General features: G+C 43.8%; 1 protein-coding gene and 1 long non-coding RNA gene across 2 annotated transcripts in view; both read right to left on the bottom strand.

Annotated features, from left to right (window-relative positions):
- Nucleotides 1-2,416: 2,416 nt before the first annotated feature.
- The window catches only part of LOC307165541, a 187,716-nt gene continuing 165,837 nt past the window's right edge, over nt 2,417-24,295 (bottom strand). Inside the window, exons 2-3 of the long non-coding RNA XR_013822496.1 lie at nt 3,663-3,853; nt 2,417-2,550 (exon numbers count right to left, since the gene is read on the bottom strand). This is a non-coding gene — a long non-coding RNA (uncharacterized lncRNA). The remainder of the gene's footprint in view (nt 2,551-3,662; nt 3,854-24,295) is intronic.
- On the bottom strand, nt 5,903-22,317 carry LOC307165878 (uncharacterized protein). Its single transcript, XM_079883923.1, has 4 exons — nt 22,182-22,317; nt 21,274-21,570; nt 20,934-21,034; nt 5,903-6,166 (listed from the first exon to the last, which is right to left on the bottom strand). Exons 1-4 carry the CDS (start codon nt 22,273-22,275, stop codon nt 6,017-6,019), a joined length of 642 nt encoding a protein of 213 aa, XP_079740049.1. The 5' UTR covers nt 22,276-22,317; the 3' UTR covers nt 5,903-6,016.

The raw sequence follows: 24,295 nt of genomic DNA, 5'->3' as shown, positions 1-24,295 counted from the left end.
GATGAATAGAGTCTCGGGTAAAATACACTCGGGAGTAGACGGGCGTTCGGACTGATCAAAAATACGAGATAAAGAATCGGGTTTGATGTTTTTGGAACCCGGGCGGTACGAGAGAGTAAAATCAAAACGACCGAAAAAAAGAGCCCACCGAGCCTGCCTGGAGTTGATTCTTTTAGCAGATTGAATGTATTCTAGGTTCTTGTGGTCAGTCCAGACGATAAAAGGTACCCCCGACCCTTCTAACCAATGTCGCCATTCTTCCAACGCTAACTTGACCGCCAACAACTCTCTGTTACCAATGTCATAGTTACGTTCGGTAGGCGATAAACGGTGAGAGAAAAACACGCAAGGGTGCATCTTATTGTCTGTGGAAGAGCGTTGGGAGAGTACTTCACCTACCCCCACCTCTGACGCGTCGACCTCCACCACGAACTGACGTGATGGATCAGCAGCTATCAGAATGGGAGCTGAAACGAAGCGGCTCTTCAGGTTGGCGAATACAGCCTCGGCTGCATCGGACTACCTGAACATCGTTCTGGGGGAGGTCAAGCCTGTCAGAGGAGCGGCTAGTTGGCTGAAATTACGAAAGAAACGTCGGTAAAAATTGGCGAATCCCAGACACCTCTGTAGGGCCTTACGGGAATCTGGACTTGGCCAATCCACCACAGCCTTAACCTTGTCAGGATCCATACGCACTCCCTCAGATGAGATGATGTAACCTAAGAAAGGGACAGACTGTGCATGAAAAGCGCATTTCTCCACCTTGACAAAAAGACCCTTCTCTAGCAACCTCTGAAGCACTCGTCTGTTCCTGGAGAGACGAAGAAAAAATCAATATGTCATCCAGGTAGACATATATGAACTGGTCTACCATGCTGCCGTGCAAAGGCAAAAGACCGTAATTTCGTTTTTGGTCGAAAATGAGTTATTTATATTTTTGGCACATTCAAGACCTTATTTATCATGTGGATAAGTATCTTGAATCAATTCCGGTTTTTTTTCGAGAAAATAATGATTTGTCTTAACAGTAACTTCCAAAAGCCCATGAGAAACCAAGGCAGAACACCGTAACATCAGTTACCGCTCTTTGGCTTTGTTTTGGAACGCTCAAATTACGAGTTACGGTGCTCTGCCTTTGTTTAGCCGCGCGTCAATATGAAGTTACTGTGCCGGTGTTCAATCAAATAATGCTACCTACCAGATTGTACGGTTATCTGCCTTTGTTTTAATGTCCATTAAAATTAAAATTACGGTGTAGCCTGTGTACTTTGTACAGCTGCCATCAGTCGCTCCAACTTCTGATGTCCTCAGAGCGGTCAGAACATTTAGTATGGTCTGCTCCATCGACAAACGTGCGATATCGATCGCGAAGGATTATGCAGAGTTGACAGAAAAACGTTACACATTGCCGTATCAGATGAATACAACCAAGAATTAAAGCTCGGCAAATTAGCTGGCAGAGTGCCAAAACTTCCCCTTCAGCCCCGCCCTAAACGCGGTCGAGTCAACGCTGGACTATAGGTATTTTGTCATGTCAAATGTATTAATAATGCCATCAGAATGCAACCAAAGCACAGGATAGCAATAAGTAGATGGCTATAAATAATTGTAAATCATACAAAATAAATGCCATGATCACTAGATTTTATACAGGTGTGTACTATAATGATTTTCTTAATGGTGATCAGCAACTAAATATTGATAATGTGGAAGTTACTGCCTTTTGCCTTGGCATGACTTCTCACTTTTTGCTGACAATACATAGGCAGAGTACAGTAACTTTAAAATAGTGGTCAAAAGTCAAGTTTGAGCTCAAGATTTTTTTATGTATATAATTTCCAATACTAAAACATCTATTTGCCAGATTTCCAGTGTCCTACCTATAATTAATTTGGCGGGACAACTAAAAATCTTTAGAGTCATTTTTCTCAGTTCCACACTCTAGCGACTTAAGGTCTTTTGCCTTTGTAGGGCAGCATGTCTCTCAGCACGTCATTGACGAGTGCCTGGAAAATCGCTGGGGAGTTGGAAAGCCCGAAAGGCATGACCAAATATTCAAAGTGCCCCCTGGGGGTGTTAAACGTGGTTTTCCATTCATCCCCCTTCCTGATGCGGACCAAATGATAAGCATTACGTAAATCCAATTTTGTGAAGACCGAAGCTCCCTGCAACCGCTCGAAGGATGAAGACATCAACGGCAAAGGATAGATATTCTTTACCGTGATGTTGTTCAGCCCTCGGTAATCAATACACGGTCGCAGGGAACTGTCTTTCTTCCCCACAAAAAAGAACCCCGCCCCTGCTGGAGGTCGAATGAACTTGGATGCCAGAGAATCAGAAATGTATTTCTCCATGGCCTCCCTCTCGGGAATAGAAAGAGAGTATAACTTGCCTTTAGGCTGAGATGTACCTGGCAGAAGATCTATAGCACAGTCATAGGGACGATGCGGAGGAAGAGAAGCAGCTCTGGATTTACTGAACACTTCCTTCAGGTCGAGGTACTCTGCGGGCACGTTTGACAAATTCACCGACTCCTCCTGCAAGACAGAACTGGACAAAGACGAACCAGCAGACATTAAACAAGACGCATAACATTCAGTGCTCCAGGCAGAAATGGAGTTATGTCCCCAGTCAACCCTGGGGTTATGCTGCACGAGCCAGGGGGAGTCCAGAAGCAGGAATGACAGTTCTTCGGAATGATTGCCGGAAGTGATGAGAGTTAACTGAATGGTGGTGTAAGATATAGTGGGTAACTCTTGACCATTGAGTGCGTTGACGGAAATCTCGTTGGTGAGTGGTATGATGGGTATCTGAAGTTTGTGTGCTACAGTCCAGTCCAGTCCATAAAATTAGCTTCCGCTCCGGAATCGATAAGAGCTTGACAGTGATGAGTGTGAGTTGCCCACTGCAATCTCACCGGAAGGAGAGTGGAAGAGGGTTTCTGGATGGAGACCCCGCCCGACAGAATCCTCTTCTCTACTGCCGGGCTAGCTCTTTTACAGGACAGTTATTGAGAAAGTGACCCGAACCTCCTCAGTAGAGGCATAATCCCCGGGATCTCCTTCTCTCCCTCTCCTCCCGGGAGAGCCGGGCTCGACCCACCTGCATGGGCTCGTGATTGTCGATGGGGCTGACCGCATCACGACCGCTGGGCTGAAGGAGTCCAAAATCTCTATGAACCGGAGTCGTACGGATGCGATGCAAGCGAGCGTCCACTCACAGAGCCAAGTCGATTAATCCGTTGAGACTCGTGGGTAGCTCCAGGGTGTAGATCTCACGTTGGATGCGGTCAGCCAGCCCATGCAGGAAGATGTCCCACTGCTCCTCCTCGTTCCAGCAGCACTCTGCGGCGAGGGTGCGGAACTCGATGGAATAGTCAGCGACAGGTCTTTCTCCCTGAACGATGTCCGCGAGCTGGCGAGCCGCCTCTCTCCCTGCGACTGCCCGGTCGAACACCCTCTTCATTTCCTCAGAGAGTGCCGCGAACGAGGAACAGCATGTTCGTTGGTTCTCCCACACCGCCGTCCCCCACAAAGCCGCACACCCAGACAGCAGAGTAAGCACGAAAGCCATCTTCGAATCTTCAGTGCAAAATGTCTGCGGCTGAAGAGCAAAGAACATAGAGCATTTGGTCAAGAAAGCTCTACAATAGTTAGGCTCACCTCGTTGGCAGCGCAGGCTTGCGTGGGCAACTCGAAGATGCACGGTCAGACAAGTGAGGTGAAATCCCAGTGAAGATGAGACGAGAAGACAAAACTGCAACGGTGAAACTCCCAAACGAAGACATAGGCTGGAAACACGGGGAACCGAGGAGGAACAGGAACAGTACTGGGACACATCCACAAACAACGATCTGACAAACACAAGACGCACAAGGTGAGTATAAATAGGCACTGGAAATGAGAATCACCTGCCGACCACGCCCCCCCCAGGGTGGGACGGGAGGGTTGCACCAGGGACGCTCAGGCGGGTCTGGAGTCCTGGCTGAGAGCCAGGGTGGTCTACCATACACAAATGTTTGTGCATGTGCATTAACTAGATGTTTATTGGTGACAATCTCAAAACAAAATAACCCACATCCCTACAAAAATGTAACTGAAACAGAAGCAACCAAGAGAAAATATATGGGTTTCTATATTAATGCATGCTAAACTGCTCAGCGGTTTAGTCACCTTTTTATTTATACCAGGTCCAAATGCATTTAAAAGAATTCAGTTCATCTTGGCAGGAATGTAACTTGTTTTTCATGCACAAGAGATATGTTGTGGTCAAACATGTCATTTACTGTGAAAACCAGCTACAAAGCAGAAGATAAACAGGATGATGCTTCTGACCACAGACCCATGTGGAGCTATATATTACTGGTCAAACATCATCAGTGTGGGCAAACAGAGAATGGACCTACTATTATTAAATACTGCTGGTGTATATCATATATATCCTTATTAAATTTTTTTAGTTATTTACAAATGCCATACTTTTAAACTTTTACAATTAAATAATGTTGCGTTGCCTTTTACATTGCATTGCTTTTCCATGTTATTGTACTTTTGTATATGTTAGGAGGTCTCTTAATGAAAGTAATACCTTTTTGGCTTTGCATGTAGCTAATATACATGTGTGATATACTATAGTATAGTGTGATAATCTTAAGTATTTTAACTCTACAGACATGACAATATTTTACTAAAACATTTAGCATTTACCTAAAAGGCATACATGTGTGCATGTATGACAGAAAGTGAAAGGGAGAGAAAGAGAGTTGGAAATTTCTCTTTGTGCAGAGCAGAATTTTGTGCCGTATTAGTGTTTTATAATGTCATTCAAAAAAATTCTTGAATGAATTAGTTGGTGTTGTACTGAAAAACATTTGAGGTATAATAAATCCACCTGAATTGATCTGAAAACATTTTGACAATTGTTTAATATTTTTTGTTGTATTGTTGCTTTTTTTTTTTTTTTTTTTTTTTTTTACAATGTTAAGGTTTACAATATTGTGCACAACAACATATTCAGAGACAAGAGATACTAAGTAAAATACATTCAAATGCAATCATGTTGGATGATGAGTTAACAACATACTTTAGCACTTTTAATACAATAAAGCTGTACATTTAAAACTCTACTAACATTGTTAGTAAACACAAGAAACATACGTGTTTTGATGCATTTTGAAAGGTTATAGAGAGGAAGAAAACATGACCACAACTGCAAATGAGGTTATTGGTTAAGGTGGAAACCCAAGTAGAAAAATGAACATCAGAAAGTAAAATACAAACACAAACAGGTGCAGTGCAGTGTTTAGCTTCAAGTTTCCCATGAGGGAAAATGGCTTTTCTGATTAGCATTATTATAAACGAAATATGAGTGAAATGTGATTTGTTACTTTAATGCCATCAGTCATTTCACCACTGGCCTATAGTGTTAGACTGAAACTTACAGACACTTCACAAAATGCTTTAGGCTCCTTTGCACATGCACAAACTTAACCACAAGTGAGGTCTTTGACATTTCTCTCTTCAACTGCTGCATATTTTTTTTTAATTCTTAACACTTGAACTGTTTTTAATTCTCCCTGATCTACAGCATTTTAAATTGAATCGCTTGATATTCACACTAAATGAAAAGAATGATGCCTCACATTCTAAACTGAAAGAAGGCTGCAGAAACAATGATTATTATTAATAATAATAATAATAATAAGTTTTATTTATATAGCGCCTTTCCAGGGCTCAAGGACGCTTTACAATAAACAAACAACAATAAAGGCAATTGACAAAGACAGCACACAAAACAACAGTAGGTAGGTGAGAATGTAAGTACAGTAAATGAAAAATTGGTAGATGGGGCGGCAACCAGCAGAATACAAACAGATATAACTTTGAAAAAAAAAAAAAAAAAAAAATTACACACAAAAGCTACATAAGAATTAAAATATAAAGCAATAAATCATTTGAAAGCTTTGCCAATCCAAATAGACAGTAAAACAACCTAAAGCCTTATCAATCACAAGTATTTATCGAAGTTGCTTGGAAGATTGATAGTCCGGGTTGATGAATGTCCGTACAGTGGGCTGGGCATTCAAATTGCTCCGTTTCATCTCTTCATAAACTGACTCTGAGGGTGGATTTGATGGTGTGTAATTATTGTTCCCCCAACAGCACTTCTGAAAATGAAAACAAAAAGAAGTGACTAATTTTAAAATGTCAAATATTATGTGGAAAAAAAAATAAGAAATTGTTATGTTCTTGACCAATATTCTCCAAGTATTTTGCCAGTTTTTAAACAGACTGTGAATAAACAATGTACGAGAAAAACATGACGATTTAAAACTATTATACAGTAGTTCTCAACCCTGTGGCCTCCCAACACTGCTCATTTTGAATGTCTCCTTTGTCTGACACACACATTTTAGGTCTTGGAGTACCTAATAATTAACTAATGACCTGAATCAGGTATGTTTGATCAGGGAGACAATCAAAATGTGCAGTGCTGAAGGGACTCCAGGTCCAGGGCTGAGAACCACTGATTTATAAGAAGAGCAATGGAACACAGAGAGACGCAGAACAACATGACACTTGCCCAACTTGTTTACAAGAATCGTATCGCTTGCATGACTGAAAGCGGCAAATACCACAAAAGATAATGAGTCATTGACCAATCACACAGAGCATTTAGCTTTTTCTGTGGTCCAATAACAACATGAGAAAACTGTTGCTGATTTTATTGAGCTCTGACTTCTGTTTCTCAAAGAAGATAAGAAGAAATAGGCCTACAGTTAAACAATAACGACCAACATCAGTGGTTCTCAAACTGGGGGGCACAGAGATCTAAATGAAGTAATACAAAGAAATATAAAGCAGACAATGAATCTACATAAAATTCACAAATAGCAAAACAGCGAGCCTACACCAGATGCTAGTGGCGCGATGCGACAAAAGAAAATAGAACCCATTATAACCAGTGACACTTCAGTGATGCTATCTACTAGATGCGGTGCATCACAACAAGTCCCTGATGGTAAACTGATACCCCGTTCTATTTCGGATGTAGCCTACAGCGCTCTGACACAAATGACAAATGGGGTTTCACTTTATTTTGATGGTCCCTTTAACACATTCTGTTGACTATATACTGTTGCACCTACATGTCTACTAACTCTCATTAGAGTATTAATAGAGTACTAGTAGACTGGTAGGATTAGGTTTAGAATAAGCTGACATGCAGTTGCAAAGTTACTTATAGTCAGTAGAATGCTTGTTGGGGGACCAACACAATAAAGAGTTAGCAGATATTAAGCAGACAGTCTACTAATACACTGATGAGTGTTAGTTGACACATAGGTGCAGTGTTACTTATATTCAACAGGATGTTAAAAAAATTATCATCAAAATAAAATGTTACCCAAATGGGTTTGTAACATTCACTTTATCCGTGTCCAAGTGACAGCCTCGGTTGTGGCGCAACCGTTGCGGTAAAAAGTCAAGAAAATTTGACGAGGCATATATTGCCCTTATTAACAAGTACAACAGTGGGTAATGAAGAGAGACCACAGTGTTTCCTGCCTCAAAATGTTAGCTTCTGACAATATGAAGCTGAAAATAGTAGTACTGTATTAATTACAATATTTTACATAAATCCTATTAAATTTGCAACTCAAGGTGAGAGTAGCTTTATGTGGCTGCATATATATTCCAGAAAAAAAAAAAACAGTTGTATTGACAATAATCAGAAATAATTCTTGAGCTGCAAATCATCATATTACTTGCTTTTGCACGCAAAACAATAGTAATATACATTGATGAGCCAAAATATTATGACTAGTCACAGTTGAAGTGAATATTGTTGATCATTTCCTAACAAGGCCACATATTTAGGAATGGGTAGATTAGATCAGGGACGTGCAGTCAGGGTAGGCAGGGTAGGCAGTGCCTCACCAAAGGAAATGTTGACATTACATTTATTAATTCCAAGAACTTTATTAATTCACCACATTATTAATTGCATTTATTTTATTCCAAATATAAATTTTTGTAACAAAAATGTTCAGGAATACACACATAATATACTAATTTTGCCATTGTTTGCTCCTAAAACCATTGTTTCATGCAGGAAATTCAAAGCCATGGCCATTGAGGCAGAGGTTAGCAGTGCCTCTTCGGTCCATAGAACGTAGTTTACGTAGGTTTGCGCATGCGCAGTCAGTTCTCATGCTGTCTTGAATGATCAACATTGAGGCAGAGACCGAGCTTGCTTCATGTCACGTGACCCACTCGCTCTCGGGCTTGGCAACCGACGTCACTGCGCAGTGCATTCTGGGACGTAAACAAGAGTGCGCCGCCATTTTGTGAGGCCACATCGGGCGAGATTTAAAACAATCACTTACTACACGAAACAAAATGTTGAAAAGTCGATTAAAAGAACGAAATGTACTATACAGAGACAAACTTCTACCTGACGCAAGAAAACGGTACATGGAAAAGATGTCATTGATCGGAAATATGGATCCGTATGAGGTGCCTGCAAGAGAATATACTCGAGACCCCGACGATTTACCTCCTCTGACATTTCCAGATATTTTTGTTTATTTAGTCTGTGGTGTGAGTGCTTATTCCGAGGCTCAGTTTCGTAATTATAAATCTATGGAAGCCCACGTTCAGTTCACAAATGGCTGGGTTCATGACTTGGAAGCCTACAAACCGCCGAGTTGTGAAAACACTGTTGTTCGTACAAAGGTGCGTATCATCTTGCTTACCTAGTTGTGATTAGTAAAACCAGAGACAATTTATATGTAAAACTCCTGACTACCTAGTACCTACTATAGTGTTTTGTCCTCTGTAGAGGACATTATGTTTTAGCGATTTTTCTGAGACATTACATGTCCTGTACAGAGCACATTCAGGGCTTTTCAGAGATAAGTTACCAAATGATTGTATGTTTCACCATGACAACTGCGTGTCGGTGTGTGCGCGTAACGCAGTTTGTAGGAGCGAATAAGCTGTTTTTGTACTTTAAAGCAATGTTTTCTGACTGTAGCCTATTCAAATCCTGGTGCGCCGTCACCAGACCAATAGTGTGTGTGTGTGGCTGTCTGTGCGCGTTTGCGCATTTTGAAGGAGTGACTAGGCTGGTTGTCGGTTCGCTGACACCGCGCCGCCTCCCTCTCTTACTGTGTCCCGCACAAAACATTTGTTTGTTGTATAAGTCATAAGATAGATGTGTCCATTAATTTGATTATTAGATTTGATTGGGCATTAGCCTCACATATGACTGACTTTGCTGTATGCAGGCAGCGATGTGATGATGCCTGATATTGAACTTGGGTTGCTGAATTAATATATGAACATATATGCCACATTGATAGGTCACAGCCTACCCATGACAAGATTTCACCGCACATTACTGGATTAGATGGTAAGCAAACAATCATATTCAATGTATTGAATGCAGGAGAAATGGGCAGGAATAAAGATCTGAGCAACTTTGACAACGGCCAAATTGTTAGCAAGGCAACTGAGTCAGAGTATCTCTGAAACGCCAAGGCTTGTTGTGAATTGTTCTCTTACGAGAGGTCTCTCGTACTGCGTAAGATATCTTACGCTAGGGGAAAATCCTTTTTCCGCAAGATATTGAAGCCAAAAATTATCCTTAATTTTTCAATAATGCAAAACGTGTTGCGGCAGCATACAGACATATGCGAGGCAGCTCGCGCGCCTATTGGCTGTTCTGCGGCAACTGCAGCAGCCTATCGAGCGAGGCCTGGCGTGACGCCAGACCCAATGAGGGTGCTTCGCGCCCGCTGCGTCACATCCCGCCGAAACGGGCGTGGTCTAGGTCTATAAATACCGCTCACAGGCAGCTATTATCTGATTTTTCATCCTTCAAGCGAAGCACACGTATCGCTGGAGCTGGAGAGAAGCCGCGTCGTTGAGAGAGAGCACCTTCAGCGGGACGAGTCACTGAAGTCGCTGGCCGCGCCGCCTTCCTTGCCTTCCTGCTGCGCTTTCCGGCGCCTATATCCTTTTCGGTCTCTGTATTGTGTGTGTGTGTGGCTGCCGCCACACACATCCTAAACGAGCAGCGTCTTTTTAAAGATGCCTTCCTGCGGCTCGTGCAGAGCCACACTCAGCGACGGGGACCGCCATGTGATCTGCGTTTCCTGCCTGGGTGAGGAACATGCAGCTCTCGCGCTCGCTGATGGCGGCTGCCCTCACTGCGAGCTACTGCCCATGGCGACTCTGAGGACTCGCCTGGCCTTCTTCGCCGAGACTGCTCCCCCGCCCGCCGCGGTGTCGCGCCGTAAAAAGCGCCGTGCCCAGCGGGTCCCCGAACCTTCCCCCAGCCGCCAAAGCTGTTCGCCCGCCTGCTTCACCGGCTTCGTCAGCCTCTCTTCCTGACGGACAGCGGCCGCTGTCTGCCACCGCTTCCGTCGACATTGCTGACGAGGAAGCCCTGCTGCGAGAAGAGGATTCCTGCTCTATCCTGGCGTCAGGCAGTGAGGATTAGGTGAGCTCTGAGGATCTCGCGCCCCCTGCCCGCACTTCGTCAGGCAAGAGAGCGTCCATCGAGACAGAGCTCATGCGAGTGCTCGTACAGGCCGCGGTGAGCCTCGGCCTCGAGTGGTCTTCGCCCGAGCAGCCCGCTCACAACCGGCTGGATGGCTTTTTCCTGCCTGGGGAGCGCGCTTCGCCTGCGTCCAAACCAGCGCCCTTTCTTCCTGAGCTACACGAAGAAGTCGCTAAGTCCTGGAACGCCCCCTATTCAGCTAGAGTGCGTCCATCTGTTTCTCTGGCATTCTCTGCAGTTGACGATGCCAAGAACAGGGGATACCATTCGCTGCCGCCGGTCGAAGAGGCGATAGCGGCCCACTTATGCCCGCCCTCCGCTGGACGGCGCGCTAAGCTGGCCCTACCCTCTAAAGCTTGCCGCACGACGTCAAGCCTGCTCCGCCGCGCTTTCTCCGCCGCCGGGCAAGCTGTGTCAGCGCTGCACACCATGACCACACTTCAGATCTTCCAGGCCGATCTCCTCCGAAAGCTGGATGAGAAGGGACCTGAAGCGATCTGCGTGCCGGACTTGAGGAGCGCCACGGACCTCGCTCTCCGTGCCACTAAGTCCGCGGCACAGGCAATTGGGCGGACTATGGCCTCTCTCACTGTGACTGAGAGGCACCTCTGGCTGACGCTCTCGGAGATGGCCGAGTCCGAGCGCACCGCGTTCCTCGACGCCCCGCTTTCTCCCGCCGGCCTCTTCGGATCCTCCGTGAAGGACTTTGCGGAGAGATTCGCCGAGGTACAGAAAGCGTCACAGGCTATGAAGCACTTCCTCCCGAAGCGCTCCAGCTCTGCAGCAGGCCGTGCGAAACCGTCTGCACAGAGCTCACAGCCCCAGCCACCGCCCACTGCCGCCACTTCGCAGCGCAGCCAGGCCCGAGGTGCGAGACCGCGCTCCCGCTCATCCGGCCGCCGCCCCACCATGCGCGGCCCGCGGCCTAGGATTGTGGTAAAGCCCGAGGCCCCGAAGTCGTCCTAGCACGCCTAGGAAAACGACGGTGTTTGAGTCCCGCTGCGGCCAGACTTCCACCAAAGCTATTCACTCGTCCAGTTCCAGCAAATGTGACTGGTCCAGTGTTTTCTGCAGCCAACAAGCCAGTTCTGTTGCCCGCTTGCCTGCACACAAAAGCTGTTTTTACGGCTACCCAGATAAATCCCCAAGAGAGTGTATTTTCTGGTGTCCCGGCCACGGCCGATGGTGTTTTATGTGTAGAAAGAATGCCCACTGCCCAGTGCCCATCACTACACGCAAGCACAGCCTGTCACACAGGGCTCGCGCACATAAAATCGACTCAGATCGATTGCGCATCAAACGTGGTAAATGTGCCCAGTGCCCACACACACTACGTTATGCATGTCTCACGGTTTCTGTAAAAACGAAACCAACAGGCATTCGCTTCACTCAAGCGAAAAATGCTTTCGGTGTGATAAATGTGCCCGCTATCCCGCGCCCACATCCACACACAGACATGACAGTTCCTACGGGACTCGCCCAGCCCTCCCCCTCTCGGTTGACCGCCGCAGAGGAGTCGAGCGCGGGCAATCTGCCCGCTGTTATCAGCGCGCCCCCTGCCTCAAATGTCACGAGCGCGACGCTTGTGTTACAGCACACCGAAGCCTCTCCATCGCTGAGCGAACGGAGCGCGCTTCGTATTCAACCCCTAGCTATTCATGCAGATGCATGGGCAAAGCTGCCCGGGGTTTCGAAGTGGGTGCTAGACATTATAAAAAGAGGCTATTCGCTGCAGTCTCGCCGGCGCCCTCGCCGCTATACGGCGTGCGTCGAGACCACGGTAAAAACAGAAGTAGCACATTTACTTCGAGCCGAAGTGGCGAAACTATTGAGCAAAGGGGCCATAGAGCCTCTCTCTCAAGTTCAGAGCGAAGGAGGGCTATACAGCAGATACTTCCTGGTACCGAAAAAAGATGGGGGTCTCAGACCCATACTAGATCTAAGGCAACTGAACAAAGTGCTTGTGAAGCGACAGTTCAGGATGCTCACGACCAGAAAAATCCTCGCGCAGATTCGCCGAGGAGACTGGTTCGTGTCAATAGATCTGAAGGACGCGTATTTTCAAATACAAATAGCGTCACGTCACAGGCGATTTTTGAGATTCGCCTTCGAGGGCCAGGCATATCAGTACACAGTCCTGCTGTTCGGTTTATCCCTGGCACCCCGTACATTTACGAAGTGCATGGACGTGGCGCTCGCACCCCTCAGAATGAAGGGCTTGCGAGTACTGAACTATTTGGACGATTGGCTGATTCTAGCGCAATCTCGCTCAGTGCTCATAGAGCACACGACCATTTTACTCGATCACTTCGAGAATTTGGGTCTCAGAGTCAATTGGGCGAAGAGCTCTCTGTCCCCCAGTCAGACGATATCTTTCCTGGGCACAGAGTTGAACTCGCTTTCTATGATAGCGCGACTATCACCACAGCGCGCGGTGGACATTCAGCACGCAGCGAACTCTTTCCGCTGCGGCGCATCTGTCCAGCTCAAGAAATTTCAGAAGATGCTGGGTCTCATGGCCTCAGCATCCTCAGTGCTCCAGCTGGGCCTGCTCCACATGCGCCCACTGCAGTTCTGGCTGAAAGCGCGAGTCCCACGCCGAGCGTGGACATCCGGTTTGCTTCGTCTCAAGGTCAATCAGAAGTGCGTTGCAGCTCTGAAACCTTGGAAAGCGGACGACTGGTACCGATCAGGTGTAAGCCTGGGGACTTCCTCGAGGGTGAAGGTGGTGTCTACGGACGCATCCACCTCGGGATGGGGAGCGCTGCTCGAGGGCAGACCGTTATTCGGCCAGTGGTCAGAACGGGAGAAGCTCCTGCACATAAACTGCCTCGAAATGCTGGCAGTAGACAACGCGCTGACGCGTTTTTGTCCCCAAATAAAAGGACGCCACGTCCTGGTCCGCTCGGACAACATGTCTGTGGTGTCCTACATAAATCGCCAGGTCGGCCTCAGGTCCAAGAACCTGCACAGGCTAGCGGAACGCCTCCTGGTGTGGGATCAGTGCAACCTGCGCTCGCTGAGAGCAGCGCACGTGCCAGGACTCCTAAACATAGGACCAGACAGACTGTCCAGGAACAATGTTCCGGAAGGCGAATGGTCTCTACACCCACAGACAGTCCAACTGCTGTGGAGGAAATTTGGCAGAGCGGAAGTAGACCTGTTCGCGTCTCAAGAAAACGCTCACTGCCCGGAGTTTTTCTCCAAGAGCAGGGACGCGCTGGCTCATGTATGGCCCCGCCGCCCGCTCTATGCTTTTCCCCCCGTCTCTCTCCTGCCTCAGGTGATAGAGCGGATCAGGGAAGAAGGATGCTCAGTACTGCTCGTGGCGCCACTCTGGAAGAACCAACCTTGGTTCCCAGCTGTGATGCAGCTAGCGAGCACTGTCCCGTGGCCAGTGCTAGTGAGGAGAGACCTCCTCTCTCAGGCTTACGGCTCGATCTGGCATCCTCACCCGGAATTGTGGTCCCTTCATGTCTGGGCCATCAACGGGTACATGTTGAGCTCCCTAAGGGAGTGATAAACACGATCACGCAGGCTAGAGCTCCGTCTACGAGACGTCTCTACTCCTCGAAATGGTCAGTGTTTTCGGGCTGGTGCACAGCCCGTGGCGTGTCACCCACAGACTGTGGAGTGACGGAGGTGCTTTCCTTCCTACAAGAGCTGTTGGATAAGGGTAGAACCCCTTCCATGCTCAAAGTTTATGTGGCGGCTATAGCAGCGTTCTCAAGAACAACGCTTGGTCAGTCGACAGGAAGGAACGATTTAGTCATCCGCTTCCTTAGAGGGGCTAAGAGACTGAATCCTCCCAGACCTCCCTCAGTCCCTGTATGGGACCTTTCTACGGTACTGGAAGCCATGAAAGGTGGCCCATTCGAGCCTTTGCAGACGATTGATCTGAAACATCTGTCTTTCAAGACCGTGTTTCTGCTGGCTCTCGCTTCAGTGAAGCGCATAGGGGACTTACACGCGCTCTCAGTGAGCGCGACGTGCATGGAATTTGGGCCAAATGACTCAAGGGTTATACTCAAACCTAAGCACGGTTATGTTCCAAAATCCCTCAGCACACCGTTTAGGGCGCAGGTCATTTCCCTGTCAGCCCTACCGGTCCCTGATGAGGAAAGAGACGCGAGCCTCCTTTGCCCAGCCAGGGCGTTGCGAGCTTATGTGTCTCGCTCGTCTGCTTTCAGGCAGACAGAGCAGCTCTTTGTTTCGTTCAGTGGGCTCTCTAAAGGACTAGCCGCGCCGAAACAGAGCCTATCCAGATGGATAGTTGATGCTATTGCGCTAGCATATGCTTCTAAGGGCATGCAGTGCCCGTTGGGTGTCAGAGCGCACTCCACGAGAGGCATGGCCTCTTCGTGGGCCTGGTCGAGTGGGATTGCCTTGCAAGATATTTGTACAGCGGCGGGCTGGGCCTCCCCGTCTACATTTATAAGGTTTTACAACCTAGAGGTTCCCGCCCTGCAGGCCAGGCTGCTGTCGGTCTAGTTAACCAGTATTGTCTGTCCTGATGCTATCAGCTCAGAATGCTGTGTCTGCTGAGCGCAGCTCAATGATCAACAGTGTACAATAATAGCACAAGATGTGTTTGGGCAAACTGTGTAAGACCCACACTTCCCCATCAGTTCAGGCCGTACCCCTGTCTGTATGATGTAATTAGCGTCTAAGCGACGCTGCTATGTGTGGAAGAGTGCGGTTTCGCCCCTCCCTCTTCCCGGACTCCCTGTGAGTTCCCTGGGTGATTGTGCACTATATGAACCCTGGGCTTTCGCCCTTGGGTCTATGGTGTCAGATCCCTGCATGCACGGCGTCTTGCATTGGGTCCCCTAGCGTAAGATATCTTACGCAGTACGAGAGACCTCTCGTAAGAGAACGTACTCGGTTACTAACGTAACCTCAGTTCTCTCTAGAAGAGGGAACGAGTACTGCGTATCTTGCCGTGCATGCACACGCTCTGGTTGCTTCAGTGATGAAAAACCAGATAATAGCTGCCTGCGAGCGGTATTTATAGGCCTAGACCACGCCCGTTTCGGCGGGATGTGACGCAGCGGGCGCGAAGCACCCTCAATGGGTCTGGCATCACGCCAGGCCTCGCTCGATAGGCTGCTGCAGTTGCCGCAGAACAGCCAATAGGCGCGCGAGCTGCCTCGCCTATGTCTGTATGCTGCCGCAACGCGTTTTGCATTATTGAAAAATTAAGGATAATTTTTGGCTTCAATATCTCGCGGAAAAAGGATTTTTCCCCTAGCGTAAGATATCTTACGCAGTACTCGTTCCCTCTTCTAGAGAGAACCGAGGTTACGTTAGTAACCGAGTACAATTTATTGTGAAATTAATAAATTATGGAAAAAGTATATTTCATGGTGGCTCTCCTGATTTAAAAGTAAAAAATCCTTAATTTAATTTTTGCTTGCCAAAAAATGAACAGAAAACTAAAGAGTCTTTCTCAATCAGTATCAAGGTCAGGGACGGACTGACAATCTGTGCTTTCTGGAAAAGTCCAGAACGGCCGTCCAACTGAGGGCCGTCGGATCGGCACAAAAAAAAGTGTAATAAAGCAATATGAACAGCCAACAGCAGGGGCACTAATACGATCACTTATACGCTACGTGTAAAAAAAAACAACTGAGGAAGAAGAGTCGGCCTACTAGCCACTGACAGAAAGTTAGTTTTATAAGGCTTAGGCTACCTATACTGCACTTTTAAATTTGCTTACATTATATTTGAATAGTTAAGTTATAGTACATAGCAGTGGTCTCCGACGTAATGCCTGTGAGTTGCCCGCTAAACACATTCTATCCCCAACTTGCCAATAGCGCGCTCCACTGCAAATCGGGGCACCAGACCTCGACTAAATGGTATCATTTTGCGACCTTTTTTCGTGCCGGTGCAAGTAAACATTTGCACTTTTGCCTCTACAAAATTACCCAACTCTCTTTAATTATACGCTGTTATTTGCGTTGAGTATGAGAAACATCAAATGGCAAACGCTCAAAAAGCGGAACAAAACTTGTTTGATCTGAGCAGCGCAGAGCATCAGCTCGGCCCAAAAAACAGCGATCGCGGCCAAAGCTGATCTCGATCACGCGAACATTATTACACAGAGCTGCGCGATCCACTGAGAAGCATTTCAATTCAGCGCAGAATTCTCTATTTCTCTTATAAACCCACAGATGACTATGTGATTTAAGCTTGTTAAAAGCCAGATGAAACATCGCTGATATTCTCAACATATTGACGCAAAAAACAGGCGAAACATTGTTCCAAGAACAAACCAGTCAGAAGACATTTCACTCCACAACTTATGAATTAACTGTAGTAAAACAAACATTTTTTTGGCAGAAATGTACCTGTATAAATTCATATTAAAAATGCTGTTATATTAATATAGTCATGTAGGCCTATATAGGCTATGTATTAAATGTAATGCAGTAGGCTTATGTTTTTGTTAAGAAGTTATGGCAGTTTATTTATTTATTTTTGCATTTATATTTATACTAAATGTTTGGGCTACTGTTTTTGATAACACATACAATAGGTTTATAGAAAATCAACAAAAAAATCAATAAATATTTTCATAATTTTTCAGGAATTGTTGATTTTTTTTTTAAACGCTTGTAAGTCTGAACCAGAATATCAAGATATTTTATTATTTTGCATATGATGGTGTGAAGTAAAAAAGCACCACCATGTTATATGTATAATAAATATTTGAGTATAACAAACAAAAATCCCTTCTATTATTTTATCCCTTGAGGTAGCCCTCGCACACAAAAAGGTTGGTTGGAGGTTGGAGACCCCTGGTATATAACTATGTTTTATAATTATAAGTTTGTGTAATTTGGGGTTTCTGCCTGCAGTGGCATTTCATTATTTGCATTTTATGGCATTGTTCATTTTTTTGTTTTTATTTGAAGGCTGAGGCTTCATTAATAAATACAACCCCAATTATCATCATTGGTTTGATATGTTACTTGCTGTGGATACTTTGTCTGATAGGCTACAGTATTGTGGCATAGTATCAGGACATCCTGGCTAGTGTCTGTTGCACAGGGGCGAATGGCCGGATGATGGGCCTATTTGGGAGAAAGTGCAGGGCTGTTTTTTAGCCCCAGTCCGTCCCTGATCAAGGTAATGAGTCAGTAACCCTGTTATAGTCTCAGAAAGACTGCTGAAATGTATTGATATTTTGCTTTAGCATTTAGCAAAATTAAACAAAAGATTAGAGCTTTAGGATATCATAGGCTATCTTTTCCATATGGTTCAACTATTTATTTTTAGCCTGGATGCCAGTCGAACTTAGCCCTGCCAACAACATTCTGACTAGAATCTGTGAGGGTGCTTTCACACCTGCCTCATTTAGTTCGGTTGAATCGCACTAGAGTTCGTTTTCCCCATTGGTGCGGTTCGTTTGGGCAGGTGTGAAAGCGGCAATCGCACTCGGGTGCGCACCAAAAGCGGACCAAACAAGCGTACCGAGACCTGCTCGAAGAGGTGGAGATGCATCGGATGCATCGGAGCGGCGAGGACCGATCGGAGCTGCGAGAGTGTTTGGAGAGCATACGACTCCTTGTGCTTTTAGATCGCTATCGTAGTGCTTTGATGTCATGCGGCGATCGATCTGCGAGAAGCCGATGCATCTCGAACAAGCCTGGCGTGTTTGTGTTTGGCGCTACCGCACTAGCGGTTGCTGGGCAACATGAGACGTATACAGTGACGTAAGATCTGGCTCTGTTGTGGCTCTCTAGCCGGTGGAAAGGCAAACCGGTTCTTAGTAAGCTCGTCAGTCGAACCAACTCTGAACCAGCTTTGGCTCTGGCTCTGAACCAGCACCCGGTTCTTGTTGGTGGAAAAGGGGTAGAACAGAACCAACTGCCAAAGAACTGCGCATTTTGCACTAAACCAGTTGCCGTAGTCAGCTGTGCTGTGCATTATGTGATGAGGAGAAATGTTTGTTGACAGTTTGCACTTTAAGCATGGCAGCTCGCGGACAAACTTGGAGTTGTGAGGAGGTGCGGAGCCAGATTGAAATTATTAACATTATTTTCGAGCCGCATCCTCGCTTCATTCTCAAATATTATTGTTTGTCTAAAGTGGTGTAAACTATATAATAATATGACGAAGGATACAATCAGCCCACGTAGTCGTCTCTCCATAGTAAACATTGGCGCGTTGTCTGCCGGATTTTCCACCTCTTTGTTTACCTACGGGAGTTCTGTTGGAATTTTCCCGCACGTTAATTCTGACCAAACGAAGTGCAGTTATGGAAATGCATGCGTTCAAGACTGGCCAACGAGCGATGTGGATGTTGTCACGTGACTGCATTTTGGTTCGTTTTATCAATTCATAAACTGATTCGGACCAGCGCGATCAGTGTGGTGTGAAAAGGAACCAAAACAGCTGAAAAATGCAACAAAGTATCATTTTTCGCCCTTGGTCCGGACCAAATGAACCGAACTACATGTGAAAGCACCCTGAGTATGACGACGTCAGGCTAATTTATTTTCACTCCGGTTCTCAACTCTGTTCCTTGGGACCACTGCTGTGCACATTTAGTATGTCTCCTTTATCTGATGCACTCAGTTCAGTTCAGTTCACGTTCTTTCAGGGCCGGCCTGCGGCATAGGCGGAATAGGCAAATGCTAGGGGCGACACTCATCCATAGGGGCGCCAAAATGAGTGAACGATTGATTTTTTTTTTTTTTTTTTTTTTTGATTTTTTTTAAAACATTTTTTAACTAATACTATTTTAAAACCATTAATTCGAAATACTACCAAATAAAGCAAAAAAACTCCACAAAAACCTAAGTCCCCCGACTCCGTCCGGCGCATCAATCTTCCCCCGCCCAGCGAGCGCTTGAAGTGCGTCAGAAACAGAGCGCGCGCGATCAGTTTACTGTTGGTAACTTGTTGTGTAGTGTCGCCTCTCGCCGCATCCAATGTAGATAGCATTGCTTTTGTTTGAGGGCGCTTAACACACTCAAGCACCCCTGTAGAAACGGGCCTGGCAGCTCGCGCCAGGTGTAGACAAGTGAAAATTGCCTGTTTGTGACGGATGGCCGAATTTACATGACACATTATAAATTAGCATTAACATTATAGTCTGCAATGGATACAGTGTCAAAAAGAAGAGAAGATTATAGAAGGAGATAAAGACAGAGGTAAAGTGATGGAATAAATTAACAGTTTATCTAATCGTATAGTAGTAAGATACTATAATTTAATTGCAGTTATTTTTACCCTTAAACTTTATGTTAGCAGTTGTTCTGAGTTCTCCAGAGGCCGCAGACAGTGTGATTTTGTAACAATCATGTCAGTTTTTTTTATATGCATTTAGGCCTACTATCACTTTTTTAATTAATGTTTTACACTTTGTGCAGTTTTTTTTTTTTTTTTAGTTGCCAAAATTAGTAATGATATTTACCGTATATACAGGTTTATTAAAATAGCAATGTTTTGTGTAAAATTCACATTTAAGAAGACATTTCTCAGTTTCATTTATGGTGAAAACATGAAAAAACATGAAACGTGCCATAGTTTAGTGGAAAATTGCTACCATCAATGGGAAAACAAACACTTTTGCTTGTGCTCCATGAATAGTTTGTGCATGAATGACATTTGGACGATGACATCACTGTTTTATCCAGAGTGGCTATAATTAAATGAACTAAATTAATAACTTATTTACAACTAAAATAAACCATCACTGAACTTACTTAAGCTGGACTATGACACTATTTTCTTCTAGATCTGCTGTACAGGAGAAGCAAACTTTTTTGCACTATTTTCCTGTTATCATTGTAAAGCTGCCTTGAAATAATCTGTATTATAAAAAGTGCTATATAAATAAAGGTGACTTGACTTGTGTTTAGGCTGTAATGTGTATATATATGTAAGGGATAATGTAGAGTGAGGCAGTTGTTATAGCGAATACAGCCCCAACAGGCTGATCAGGATCCCGACGCGAAGCGGAGGTGATGCATGGGGCACCAGGTAAAATTTTGCCTAGGGCAGCAAATTGGTCAGGGTCAGCCCTGCGTTCTTTCCTAATGAGCTGATGATCTGAATTATGTGTGTTAAATAAAGAAGACATACAAAACGTGAAGAATGGTGGGTGTCCCCAGGCCCAGAGTTGAGAACCAATGGTGCATAGTGTATAAATGCACATTTAAAATAATCATCCCAGAGTTTAAAAATTGCAAAAGAATTACACATCAGAAGATTTTCAACATCAAACCACAAAAAGCACCAATGAAAAGTCACTTGACAGCATACCTCAGTAATGCACTTCAGATATACGCATAAGGTTGTCCATAAGTTTTGTTTTTACTTTTGAACAACATATGTCGTAATTTTATGCTTACCTTCAGAATCATACAGCAGATAACACTGATGAACAGTAGCATGACAGCACACACAATGAGGATGATCTCCACAGGAAGAGCATCTTTTGGGCAGTCTTTTTCTTTTTTTCAATGACAGAATAAATAAAAAAATCAGGGCCAGAGAATTATAGAATTATACTTTTTATCCTCTATGCATTTTTCTATTCAATATCAATCAGAAAGTGATTGTACTTCTAAATCTCTCCATCAAAATGTTCCCATTCACACCATTTACATACTAAACACATGCGGTACATTCATATAATAAACTCATCATGTTTTAGAATACAATTATTTACATGCAATAAGATACACTTACCTATCCATAACCAAGTGAACTTGCCAACAGTATTTTTTTCTTCCAAATTAAATTCACACCAGTAAAGCCCAATGTCTTCAGCAGTTACATGTAAGAGGGTGACACTAAGGTTGGGAAGTGCTCCACTAACACGGACCTTGGATTCGTTCGCTGTTTTAAAGGTAAGATCGTTTTCTTTGTAAAAGTAGAAGAGTTGCTGCTGTTTACTTTCTCCTTGTTTGTACATGTACGCTCCATCTTGAGGACTTTTATCAGTAGCGCACTCGATGGTGACATCATGCCCAGAAGATTTGATTACTGTTTGAAGAAAAGCAACTATTAAAACTTTTTTTCTGCAAACACTTAAATACACTAATTAATTTGCAAAGCTATCTTTTGTGTGCTTGATATTTTCTTAAAGGGTAACTCTCACCAAAATTGAACCTAGGCTCTTTTTGTTAATCTACCCGAGTCAAACTTTCGTGTAAAAGCATAATTAGAATGGAAACAACACTTTTAAGATTGACAGTATTTTCGTTTTAGGTCAAAATGCCTTTTGAATGGGAGTGCATGGGGCACTTATGATAGCATCAAAATCGCTATTTTTAAAACACTAAGGAGGCTCGACACAACATAAAACTGTGCTTGAAGTATCACCAGGGGCTCTACACATGAACTTGAGCATTGACTACATTGTTTGTGTACACAAAGTTTACTATAACTGTCACCACCTTTCACCCCACTATTAATAATGTTTAATTTGTTAACATTAGTTAATGTATTAACTAACATAAACTAACCATGAGCAATATATTTGTTACTGTATTTTTAATAACGTTATACAGCTGTTCAATGTTTGTTCATGTTACTTCACAGTGCATTAACTAATGTTAACAAATACAAAAAAAAAAAAAAAATGATATACTTACACATATCCATACCTTGCACCACTGTGGCTGCCCATGACATGCTTCTTATACAAATACTGATCAATAGAAAACTGTATCTCACGACGTACAACATCTTCACAGCTCTTTGTGACAATGACTATAGTTTCTGTTCAACAAAATCAGGTGGAAGTGGTCACGCACAGTGACTTTTTTTTTTTTTTTTTTTTTTGTAAAGGAAGCTGAGGGGAAGCGTCTGCATAGTAAATATGGTGTCATCCTAGATCCTGAAAAAATGTATATTATATATAATAATAAATATTCTCAAATTGCCTAAACCTAAACAAGTCAATATTGATGACATATTGTATAAGCTTTTATTTTGGCAGAATACTGGTAAGAATGCTGTAAACTTGTAAAGTATAGCTCTCCACAGAAATGTTGGAGATTGTGCGAATGGGTGAAATGAAGTGAACCTAGTGCACATTGCTTTGTAGAAATGCAAAAGCAATGCTTTAAACGGCAGAGATGGAGTTTGTGAGAAGCAACATTTACTGTGAACTGAAGAGCTGCTGATGCTGCACACCTGAAACACAGTGCCGCTCTTCACTCTGATAATCACACTATACTAACCTATATTGCGATTTCAGTTTATTTAAATTAATTGTGTAGTCACTTTTTTTTTACTTTTAAATTTTTTTTACTTTGCATTAAATTTAATTATTAGCTTTTCATCAACTTACAAACCTGCTTCGGTTCTCTCACAAACCCTCATTTGGGAAATCCTGATCTAGTAAGTCACATTTATGGAGTGTTGACACATTTTAATGTTTGTTTTGTAAAATGATTGAATATGTATAGCCAGTCAAAATATTTGTCCAAAATAAAGATCGGTATTTTGTTTTTGTCAAAATGAACAAGAAATCATCTTATTAAATAAAATATATTATTCATACATATGCTTACTCTAAAGCAGGGGTTCTCAACTCTGGCCCTCAAGATCCACTTTCCTACAGAGTTTAGCTCCAACATTGACCAAAATCCCCTGCCTGTAACATTATAGGCTATGTTTGAAATCGTATGTTGGCCAGTAATCGTGTTCAGAATAAATCCTCTTATTATTGTATCTTCATTGTCCTTTGAGAACCTAAATGTTACAACCCCACTAATATAGTCCACTTGAAGGAGTTAAAGAAAACGAGTCAGCGAATTTGGACACTGAGTGCGGCAGAAGGACTTCTGCTTTTGCATAGTTTGTGCTTGCTGTTTTATAATCATTTGCAATTTAGCAAACTAGCAGATCCAGCAGGAATGAAAAGATTGATCTTGAGCTCTGTCATTGAAAATATTTTGTAAAAATCTTAAAACATTTTTTTGAAAAAGTCTGAGAAGGGTAAAAGGGTAAAAATCCAAAAAAGCTATTTTTTATCTTTTAATCACAATGTCTCTTCCTTGCGTTTTTGTGGGATTGAAAAAAGTGAATGTGCCATCTAGAGGGGGTGATATTGAATTGCTCTTACAGAGACGTGAACTTTTTTGGATTTTTACCCTTCAGACTTTATCACCTAGGGGTATGAATGATGAAGCAGTATTTAATGTGATGTTATGAAATGCTGATATTATTTACAATTGTCTGTACCTGTCTACACTCAAAAAAAAAAAAAAAAGCTGTTGAATGAACTTAATTAAATTAAGGAAAGGTTTTCCATGAAATTGAATTACATTTTTCCAACAAAATCGAATTATTTTGAAATAATTTGTTGTAATCTTGTTGTATGAATTTAAATTAATGTAGTTATTCCTACTAGATAAAGTTTTGTCAGGTTAACTACATTTAGTTTTTGTCCTGCCTTAAATCACCAACATTATAATTTTAGCTAATTTGACTCTACGGTCACTTCTAATGATAGACACTACTAGTGTTCAATTTAATTAAAGCCATTTTTTACATAATAATATAATATTAAATATTACTTGTGCAGGTCTGCGAGTGAGGTTTACACATACAGTAGTGTATACGAGTGCCCACAGCCTGAACATGAGGTTTTAATGCACATAGCGTAATACTGATCCCACAGCCTAAACACAGTCGCCCAGGGATGGACTGGGGCTAAAAAACAGCCCTGGACTTTCTCCCAAATAGGCCCATCATCCGG

Source organism: Squalius cephalus (genome assembly GCF_949319135.1).
Source record: "Squalius cephalus genome assembly, chromosome: 10".
NCBI lineage: Eukaryota > Metazoa > Chordata > Actinopteri > Cypriniformes > Leuciscidae > Squalius > Squalius cephalus.
This window is presented reverse-complemented; position numbering and strand designations above follow the sequence as displayed.